Here is an 11,055-nt window from a genome sequence, read left to right as displayed (position 1 = left end):
TAATGAAAAAAACTGTTATATTACCATATATTAATATACAGATGCTTATTCTTATTATCCTAATGTACACATAACTGTCAGTAATCTAATATATTCTGTGTAAACTAATTCCAAATATCACTGTATTTACCCAAAGAAAGTATGCGTCTATAAGCTATTGGTTCATATGTTGCCAATGTTGTCATGCTGTCGGGCCATTGATTAAAGGGGATTGATTCCCCTATTCCTGCCAATCATAGGAATGATCACAGTATAGGTAGCATTCTTGTAAATCTGGTGAAAAATGACTTGGTAAAGGCACAAGGTAGTGAACTCTCCTGAATCTGCAGGTGCTGGAAATATAACTGGTTTTAATGGTCATTGTGATGTGGATATTTAAACTAAACAAGGTGGCATCCATTGAAGTTGCTTCCAATGAAGATTATGTACACTAATGCGGTGCTCTCCAGATACTGGATTACATATCCCATCATCCCTGACCACTGGTCATAGATAGGTCAGGAGCTCATGGGAGTTGTAGTCTGGAGGGCACTATGCTGTACACTTTTAAGTTTTTCTAACAATTGGTTTTCTAAACTTCTAATACACAATTTTAAAACTTTAAACTTAGCACTTTGTAGGCAGACAGTATCTTCCACTTATGGAGTGAAGTGCTGCAGCTTATTCAATAATGTTGAACACTACAGTATTAATGTTAATTCATCCAACCTTTGCATATGGCATTACCTACCACACAAACCCATTTTATCCCATAAGCCAAAAAAGAAGCCAAGTGGTAGCTGACAATATGTATTTATTATTAGAGATGTCGTATACAGAAAAGTCTGTGCATCACTGCTAGTCTGACTGAAGGGGCTCTTTGACTCTGTATGGCTTTATGTGCAGCTGTTTTAAAAAGTAACAAAAACGTGATAGGATCTGGGAAGATTTCAGTCTTTATTTCAAAAAGTTGAGGGCTTGAAAGATAAAGAAAATGGTGTTTCAAACTAGCAGTTTAGTAACTACGGCCAAAGAGGGTGTAGAACTTGGCAAGGTTCTTGCCACAGACACATTTTGCTCCATTCTCCAGCTTACACAGTGGCTTGAAGGGGATGCAGAGACTTTTTGCTCCCATGGATGGAGCGCCAGGCTCAAGGTCTTGATCTCTGAAATGGAAAGCAGATTTCCTTTAATGCCCAAAACTGAGCTAAATGGCAACGCCCCACAATTGTGCACTAACCAAAGGTATCACATATGATCTAAATGTGAGCCTGATTTGCAGAAATCAAAACACTCTTGAACCAAAGGAATTAATGCTGCACAAAGAGTAAAGTTAAGGTAGCTATATAGATTTGTAAGAGAGCTGTACAAAGACAAAAGGCTGAGCATTGACAAGAATGAGGGACAGTCTATTGTCCCATAATTAGTAGGGATGTTGCAGGGCTTCCAGTGAACCGTGAACCAAAGGGTGTCTTGGCACCTTAATACAGATCATGGTCTTCCACTATAAACTGTTCCTGCAACAGGTCTAGAACAAAGGTGCTTTTTCCTTTTAGAAAAATTACACTTCTTGGTTAGCTGATACTTTAGCACGGGCCCCATAACTACTACAAAGACCAACTCCTATTTTTGTCTTAATGTTCAAATTTGAAAGAACTCAGAGCAAGTGTGCATCTCAATTGGTACTTATATATTTGTATAGTTATGTCTATACACAAACATTTATTTACCTGGCAGTTGTCTTTTTGATCCAGTCCTCACAATCTATTTCACCACAGAAAGGAATCTGCACTATCTGAAGTCAGAAAGGAAAATACACATTGTTGAGGTTATATAATTAATCTTAATTAATGTCTTATATATTGAATAAAACTTGTCTGTTCCAATCTGCAAGGGAAAATAGCTGAAATGAGTCTAACAGAAAGTAGTGTAATGTTTATCTATTTTAGCTGCCTTGAGAGAAGTCAAGTCTGATGATAGGATTCAAAAGCCTTAGGAGCTTTATATTTCACTACAAATAAAATTTCACTCCCCTGCCCCTCTGGCCTAAGATTTGTGTGTACATTCAACACAGTGGCCCCAGCAGAGAGCTTCTTGAAGGTGACTGGACTTTTGAAAACATCTTCAAATTAAGATAGAAAGTCGCCCCTTAGTGGTGCAACTCAGTAAAACACCACTTAAAGCCAGACGATATAAGGAAGGACAATGTCATTAGAACTTATTCTGCAAAAGATTCATAGAAAAAACAGTTCCTAACGTATTTCCTTAAAGTGAAAATTTGAATGCCATGTTTTCTCTCCAAAATCATTGATTAATTGAATATTTTAGCTTTCATGTATTTTGCCAGAATTTCAGAAACACTCTCCTAGATCCAGAAGCAAACATATTTTGCAATAATGCACACAGAAGTGCTCATCTCAAAGGGAGAGAGGTGCATGTGTAGGGAGCTCACACGCCCAAGAGATTATTGGACTGGCATGTTAAACTGAATGACATGCCCTGGTCTGCAGAACCAGAGGAATAACCATTATGAGTTCTTGAACTTCAAGTGACGTATTCGCTTTTCAATAAAGATGTCTTCTGTATTGTTTGTTTTCCAAGCCATAAAGGCTTTACAGGCATTTGCTACATTTGAAATTTAACATAAACTAAGCCCAGCTTCAAGAGACAGCACATACAGCCCGTAGGAAAGTTAATAATTTCTCATAATTCAGCATTGTTTGAGTGATTAAACTTCATTCTGACTCCAACTTTTAGAAAAGAAAGAAATTGATTCAAACTTGAAGCACACATTAAGGGAGCCTGCTATTCTTCTAGGAAACATGAATATGAAATGTGTATAGTTTGCAGGATTTTGTTCCTCTCATACAATTCAAACAGCAGCACCACCACATCACATAAAGGCCTTCAACTTGGACTCAATGGCACTGGACTCAATGACACTCCTGACCCATGGAAGGAAAAAAAACAGGATGGAAAATGCTAGGTCCTAAAACCTAATTTAGTTTATGACAAACAGCAGCAGGATGCGTAAGTTGTATCTGTTTAAATAAATTCCACAACGTAAGCCAACTGCTTGTTTTGAAGGAGGCATGTTGGAAAATGACTTATCTTTAATAAATGTTATTAAAAATAGGTCAAAGCTATTTGAGAACAATTCACACAAATCAAACTCTAACGTAAAACCAGTAGCCAGAGCACAAAACACTCCAGCGGCAATCTAAAATACTTTGCTGCAATTAAAGGTGCTTCACTGCACCTTCATATCAATTCCAATAACCTCTTGTCATCCAGCTTTTCTGCATGTACTTGTTGACCTCTATTTAAATCAGATAGAAAGAGTTCTTTGACGCAAGCAATGCGTTCTTTGAACTGACAAGACTAGTTATATTGTCTGCTAATTATTTTACGGTTACTTGTAATGAATTGATTACAGTATCTGATCTAGAATTCAACTTGATACTATTTCTTAGAGATGGCATGGCTATTTTCTGCTGAAAAAGCAGCACAGCTGAGTAAGTGTCACAGGGAAGGCAGCCTTTCACCTTTACTAATGTTTTTAAAGACGTGGAGAGGCATCCTTTACACATACTGCAATGGACATACATAGATGTCCCATAGCCTTGATGGAGGATGAATGGGTTATGAGAGCTGACCACAAAGGAAAAGATTCTGCAGTGACAGCTGCAATTAAATGAGCCAAGAGGTTAAAGTTTTTAAAGAACTACAGGCTACACTACATGTCTTAAAACTGCAAGCATTATTCCCAAGGAATGTGATATTGATTTAACATTTGGCGATTTTTGAGGTTGCAATTATTCTGAGACTCCTAAGAAACTCTCATGTTTTAGGTCAGTACAAACTGCTAATTCTGCAGTCCCTGAATAAATTTGTGTTGCTCAATTGTGCCTTCACTTGCAAAAACAAAACTTGCAGCCTATTCTTACGAATGCTTCCTTGAAAGACAGCCACACGGTGTTCATTATGGCTGTAAATATACATTGGATTCCAGTCTTGATCATGCTGCAGATTTCTTACCTTTCCCGAATCAAGTGCAGTCTGAAACTCTTCCATTGTATTGGCCACCACCATATGATTCTTTAGGTCATTAGAAGCTCTGAGAAAGAGTAGATATTCAGTCAACATAAGCTTTTACTTATTGTAAAAAGAAACTCTTTAACCACAGAGCCAGATCTTAAGAATGCATCTGAATTGCATCCCACTAATTACATTTGTTTTTGTCCACACAGCAGTCCAAACGATGGTTAGGAACATGCTTAGCTGCAGTCAAAGGTGGGATATAAAAGTGCAATAGCCCAAAGTACAATGCAACTCATTCTGTGTGCCCAAGGTGACTGTGCTTCAAAACCTTCAATGCACACCACACCTCTTTTGAAAATGAAGGGAATTTGTGACTGTGTTATATTCACAAGGCACACTGAAGTCCTTATGCAGACCTAAAGTAGCTCTTGGGATACAAATTTAAGTCCTGTGATATCTTAGTGCAGGACAAGCATCTGGGACTAGAATCCACTTCCAAGAGAAGCTTGATTCCATTAATATAGAGTATGCCTTCTCTGGGTGTCAGGCCATAAAAACTGGTGGAAGAGCAAACTGAAAGTACAAGGGCTAGTATTCAGTTTAGATGGCATGAGTTTTTTTTGTGAGAAAAGTCAGCATTAGCCAATAGAAAGGACTGTAACTTCTATACTGATGACCTTTTTTGCCTAGCTGGTCAGGCAAAGCAATCTAAGAGAATTGGGGGGGGGGTGAACTGAAGATAGACAAATAATCAGTTCTAGAGTCACAGAAGGGAGGAGCTGCATTTTACCCCCTCCCCCTTTCTAGTCTTTTTTTTTTTTTTTAGTCTCTTCATTGCTCCCGTTTGGGGGATTCACTCGACCATTCCCCATCCCACCAGCTCAAGCTATTGGGAAACTTTGAGATCATTGGTGAGGGTGATTCAGACAGCTCAGTTTGCCATAGTGCAATCCAGGCAGGGTGGGTAAGTGAATGTTAAATCTAGTTGTGCCCTGATCCTCAGTTCATTTCCTCATTCCTTTGGAAACCCATGAAACGACAGACAGATGAATGAGACACACAGTATAAAGAAGCAAATGTGTCAGTTTGAAAACAGCCTCCCCCAAACTCAACCTGTCAAAAAGATTAGTCTGGATTTTGTCCAGAACACGTCTCAGCTGGTCCACTGCTTCATTTTCAGCAAAAGTCAGCTTCTCTCCTGTGTCTCGTCTAACAGCTACAAACTGATGATTTTTCATATCTCGTGGACCCACTTCAAGCCTGATTGGAACACCCTAAAAAAAAAAAGTGGAGGCCATGAACAGAGCGTTTTATACACTTCTTTACATCTGTCTACCTTGCTTAAGTGGAACACAAAACTATTTCAGGGAAGGAGCCACCCCGGGTTATAGTCAAGAAACTTACACCTGGCAAAAATGCAAATTATTCCACACTCCAGAATAATATAAAAGAAATGTGTCACTTTAAACCAAATCTTTAAACTATGGTTTAAAGGTGAAGGCACCCACTGCAGGTATCACAGGTGCTTTATTCCTCTTCTGCTCCTGTTGCACTGCTAACAGCCAAGCCACGTTGCAGCTTAGCTTTACATCCAGGTTCGTGTTGTTTGTTTCCCCCAAACTACAAGTAGAAAGCCAAGAACAAACCTTCCAGACAGCTCATGCTTTGCTTCAAGGAAAACAAACTCTGACTCTGGGTTTGGATGCAAAGCTAAGCCAAACGAAGTTTCAGATCCCAGCAGCACAGTTTAGTGCAAGTATGGTTTAAAGTGACATGCAAACCAGACCAGTATTGATAGCATGTCTCCAATAAGATGACATCCTGAAAGTTTAGTTTACACTGCAAAAACTCTAGCTATTACTCTTTCCCAGCCTAGAAGTAAGACAATGTGAGTGCGTCAATACTAAGAGGTTGGATAATTTATTACACAGGCACTCTTGAAGTAGATGAGCTCATCAGAATTGGAAAATAAAGAACAGATGACATGTACTTAGGGGAAAGTTCATAAGAAGGAGGGTCTATTGTCGCCAATATATTGATAACTCCCATTTTCCTTCTGCATATACTACTGAATGATGCATCCAAGGAAAGGCTGACAATGAGGAATGCATCAAAGGAAAACAGAACTGAACAACATTTACCTTAAGCTCCCAGTGATTGAATTTCCATCCAGGTGAATAGTTCTCTCTCAAGTCAACACGCGCACGGATATTGGCACTGAATAGCTGCTTACGGTATTCAGTACACTTTGCCATCAGGGCCTCCTTGTCTTCTTCCGAAAGCGAATTGGTGATTCCACAGGGAATAATCACAACCTGAGTGGTGATGCAATGATTGAGTTAGGAGCATTAACAAAAATGCTGTTTGCAAGAATTACAATATGTAGGCCCTAAACTTGTAGATTGCTCTTAAAACCATCAGTTTTGAAGCAAAAGGACTATTGAAGCAGTGCTGCAATAAAATCAACTGCATTAAAATTTTATAAATATACACTGAAACAGTGACCAAGCACTCACTGAGCAGAATTATTTATACATGTATTTATTGTATTGATTTATTTTATTGTTTCCCAGAACTAGGATTCAAGGCACTCACAAAAATTAAAATAAACACAGATAAAACACACACAGCTTAAAACATATAAAAGGTTGCTGTTTAAAAAGTAATTAAACTGGAAAAAAGAAACTGTGCCAACAGAAAAGGAATAGCAAGAGAAACTGTTAAGAGTATATTGAACTGACTAGATTAACAGAGGCAATTCGAGATCACATTAAACAGGAGTTTCAAAAAACATGGGGAAAATGCAGAGAATACTTCACAAAACAGTGCCCTAAAATACATACCTGGACTTGTTTTGATTAATGTCTGCAGGAGACTTTGTGGATATTTAAGTTATAATTAGAAAAATCTTAATAATTATTCATAAAGGACACAGTTTATAAAAATAAGGAGGCCAGATACAGGATAAAGGAAGTCTTTTATTTGGTTGTTTGTATTGTTGTATGTTATGTTCACTGTATGTTATGCTCACGTTTAATGTGTATTGGGGGGGTTGTGTTATGTTGTAAATAAAATTCCAATAAAAAATTAAAATTAAAAAATAAATAAAAAGCAATTAAACTACCCATGGAATTAAAACACATCTATTAAAACGCAGATGGGGAAAACAGTACAGCATACCATTAGGATACCTTTCCTTAAAAGCAGTTAGTTCCCAAAGAAAGTTTTCAGATGCTGCTAGAAGGACAAGGAGAGAGCAAACATAGCCTCCAGAGAGTTCCAAAGCCTGGGAGCAGCCACTGAGAAGGTCCTCTCCAAAATGCCCACCAAATGTCCCTGTGAGGGAGGCTGGACTCAGAGAAGTGCCTCCCCTGAAGATTTCAGAACCCAGGCAGCTTCATATGGCTCAGTCCTTCAGAATTAAGGGCCAGTAAATGTGTGTTGGAGCAAAAAAGTGTTGATTGAGAGTGAAAACACCTAAGCGAAGGTGTCTGCGAGATCTCTCGGGAGGCTGTTTCATAATGCAGTAAGAATGCCCTCTTTCTGGTTGCCACCCAGTGGACAGAAGCAGGCTGCCGCAACATTTCCCCATCCTCTCTCTATTTCCCTCCACATCTTAAAGATACAGCCAGAGGACATCAGCAGCTGCACAAGCATTAAGATTATTTGCCAGTCAACTCAGTGACTTGGAGCCAGACTAAGTTAGTTGTGCTTAGGTCTTACGGAAATCTATGGGGCAAGTTAGTCATGACTTACAGTTAAGTTTCCATTAAACCAATTTAATGGAATCTAAGTGTAACTATCTTAGTCTGGATTCAAAACACCACCACCACCACCACCACCATTCTAGAAAATAGGAGGGAAAAGAGAAGTGAATTGGCACTAGCAAAAGGTTTGTATCAATGTGATTTTGCTCACCTGAACAGAAGCGACCCTGGGAGGTAGTACTAGACCCATGTTATCTCCATGAATCATGGTCATTACGCCAATGGTCCGCGTTGTGATACCCCAAGAGTTCTGATAAGCAAATTGCTTCTCTCCTGGTATCCTGGGATCTTCAAAGACAATCTCAAACATCTTTGAAAAATTCTGTCCCAAGTGATGAGAGGTTGCTCCCTAAAAAAGGCAACAATAAACAAAATTCAGGTAACATCTTCCTACGTATTAATGAAGTATATAAAATGTTTTTATCAGAACATACCTGGATGCCTCGCCCACTGGCGGATATAAATGCCTCAATGGTAGTTGTATAATCTCCGCCTGCAAACTTCTCCTTCTCTGTCTTTCTTCCTTTCACAACAGGAATTGCCAGAAGTTCTTCATACACACGAGCATACAGATCAAGGATCTGTAATACCTGAGACAAGTAATAAAAAACAGTTTGTAAAAGTTTAGACTAAGCTATATGCCAAAAGTATTACTTAACCATTTGGTAGAATCATAGGAAAGCCAAGGATAAATATGAATGGCCTTCTCAAATCCTAATAATTTATGTAAGCTATCAAATAAAAATTTAGCATTTACAGTTTAAAGCTCTAGCAATAACCACTGAATCCTATCCGACAACAGATAGTGGTTCTCGGACATGAAATTATCTGTCATTTGTAACTATGATAGTTCACTAGTTGTGTCATTTCATTTCTTGTCTGGGGGTTCACATAGTTAACGACACCCAATTTTGAAACATGTAGATTATTTGAGTGACAACAACAAGCCAATGAGATTCAAATTAATTCTTGTATATCACACAATGAGAAAACAATGTCCAACACAATTTAACACTGCATCTACTTTTCATATAATCTCTCTGTGTTATTAGCCTTTTCGAACATACTGAAGAAAAGAAGCTTCACTGTTTTCCCTCAATTATGCTGAAATACGAAGTGGACTCCCTCCACCCACTGATACAACAATTCCAAATTTTCCTTGAATGGTGGATGGTGAAAATGAAGTTCGTTTAACTTAATCTGTGCACTGTACCTCTTCTGCTGCCTCTTCGTAAGTTGCAAACGCTGTGTGTCCCTCCTGCCACAGGAATTCACGAGTACGCAAGAAAGGCTGTGGATGTTTGAACTCCCAGCGCTGCAATACAAAACAAACAAACAAAAAACAGAGTGTCATGAAAAGTTAAAGTTGTTGTCGTCATTAATGAGCTTGTTCTAAATGTATTATTTAGCATTGCTCAAAGTTCTATTTTTCAATGATGCATTATACTATATGAATTCAAAGGCATAGTGAGTTGTAATTAATGAAATGCAAAGGCTAAGGCTAAGGCTCCATCAGTACAAGAAACTTTCAACCCCTCTGCTCCCCCTAAATTTGTTCTGGAGTTTCCCAAACCCTCCAGATTAGATTTGGGGACGACATGGAGTTTGTGCCAGGGTGGGGTCCCAATGAACCTAGAGAGAGTTCTTGAGCTAGCTTCTGCTAGTGCTACCTAGATTTTACATATTGTTAAGAAACCTACTTTTCACACAAAAGGAACCAGAGATTATTTTAACTGCCATTTGTTTTCAATATAAAAATGCTATATTCTCATATGCTGATTTCTATTATTTCTATGAAGATTGTAAATACCAGTAGACAAGGATAATTTGCATGATCACATATCCAGATACTGTGGTACCTCGGGTTAAGAACTTAATTCGTTCCGGAGGTCCGTTCTTAACCTGAAACTGTTCTTAACCTGAGGTACCACTTTAGCTAATGGGGCCTCCTGCTGCTGCTGCCGTGCAATTTCTGTTCTCATCCTGAAGCCAAGTTCTTAACCTGAGGTACTTATTTCTAGGTTAGCAGAGTCTGTAACCTGAAGCGTCTGTAACTGAAGCATATGTAACCCGAGGTACCACTGTATATCGCAACGGCTGTCACAGTTCAGGCCTGTAGAGATTCCCAAAATGTGTGCACTACATACCACATTTTTTTCATTCAACATGGTGTTTGTTAGGATGTGGAAAGCAGCAATGAAGAAATATTCAGAGCATAAGATATGAATCAAATCCTTCAACACAAGAAGTGCCAGGTGAAAAAATATGGCAATTTCTCCCCACAAAGACTATACATTCTAACAACCCACAACTTAATTTAAAAAGCGGGTTTTGGTGATTGCTGATTGATTGATTAAGAATGAGCATATTGGGTAAAGCACAGCAAATATCCGGTATATCTTTCACTTACCACAACATTGCACCACTGATTAAGTTTGATGGGGAGATCCCTGTGTGATTGAACCCACTTTGCATAGGCAGGATACATTACTGCAAAAAAAAGGAGAATATTTTCAGAAAGCACGTAGCTACTATGCTAACTATTGGTTTTGAAAACCTGATTTGTAAGAGTTTTTATTCCCATGCATAATAATCAGTGGCGTAGCGTGGGTTGTCAGCACCCGGGGCAAGGCAAGTAATTTGTGCCCCCTAACCCATGGATTTGCACCCCCTAACCCGTGGATTTGCGCCCCCTAACCCTAACCCCCAGATGTTGTGCCCGGTGCGGCCGGCCCTCCCTGCACCCCCCACGCTACGCCACTGATAATAATACCTGTGTGAACTAAGGGTGACCTCCAGTGATGTCAGCCTATTTGCACTTCTACTGGTGCAATGTGACTTGTCCTTCCTACCCTCCCCCTAGAGCCCCCCAGGTTGCAAATTGGGGAGAAAGGAGAGGAAAGGGAAATCCCATCCTATCTGCTGGCATGCTGCTGGATATTACCCTAAGTGTTAGGCTAATCCTTTATATTTAAAATTTAAATACATGAGAACATGTTGTTCATCTTGTTTCTTCCTTATTTTATTTATTGCATTTTACTCATTGCATTTATATCCCAGCTTTCCTTGAAGGAGCTCAAGGTGACGTGCACAGAAATCTTCACTACAACCCTGTAAGGTAGGTTAGGCTAAATGTGAGTGACATGGCCCAAGGTCGCTCAGTGAGCTTCACAGCTACAACTCTAACCACTTCTAACACCACACTTCTTGATAACAAAATACTTGATTTCTCCCTTACTCTACCTGCTTTCATTCATGAGTAGATGAA

The 11,055-nt window shown here is 39.1% G+C and overlaps 1 protein-coding gene across 4 annotated transcripts in view; it reads right to left on the bottom strand.

The window, feature by feature from the left end:
• Positions 1 to 776: 776 nt before the first annotated feature.
• Positions 777 to 11,055, bottom strand: part of EPRS1 (glutamyl-prolyl-tRNA synthetase 1) — a 40,301-nt gene continuing 30,022 nt past the window's right edge. For all 4 annotated transcript variants that reach the window (XM_083604764.1, XM_083604765.1, XM_083604766.1 and 1 more), the window contains 9 exons: positions 10,198 to 10,277; positions 9,001 to 9,102; positions 8,222 to 8,377; positions 7,939 to 8,136; positions 6,162 to 6,335; positions 5,134 to 5,294; positions 4,018 to 4,096; positions 1,710 to 1,774; positions 777 to 1,145 (listed from right to left, as the gene is read on the bottom strand). In XM_083604764.1, coding sequence (XP_083460890.1) covers positions 995 to 1,145; positions 1,710 to 1,774; positions 4,018 to 4,096; positions 5,134 to 5,294; positions 6,162 to 6,335; positions 7,939 to 8,136; positions 8,222 to 8,377; positions 9,001 to 9,102; positions 10,198 to 10,277 — 1,166 coding nt within the window. In that variant the 3' untranslated portion in view covers positions 777 to 994. The remainder of the gene's footprint in view (positions 1,146 to 1,709; positions 1,775 to 4,017; positions 4,097 to 5,133; positions 5,295 to 6,161; positions 6,336 to 7,938; positions 8,137 to 8,221; positions 8,378 to 9,000; positions 9,103 to 10,197; positions 10,278 to 11,055) is intronic.

Source organism: Podarcis filfolensis, assembly GCF_964270895.1.
Source record: "Podarcis filfolensis genome assembly, chromosome: 3".
NCBI lineage: Eukaryota > Metazoa > Chordata > Lepidosauria > Squamata > Lacertidae > Podarcis > Podarcis filfolensis.
This window is presented reverse-complemented; position numbering and strand designations above follow the sequence as displayed.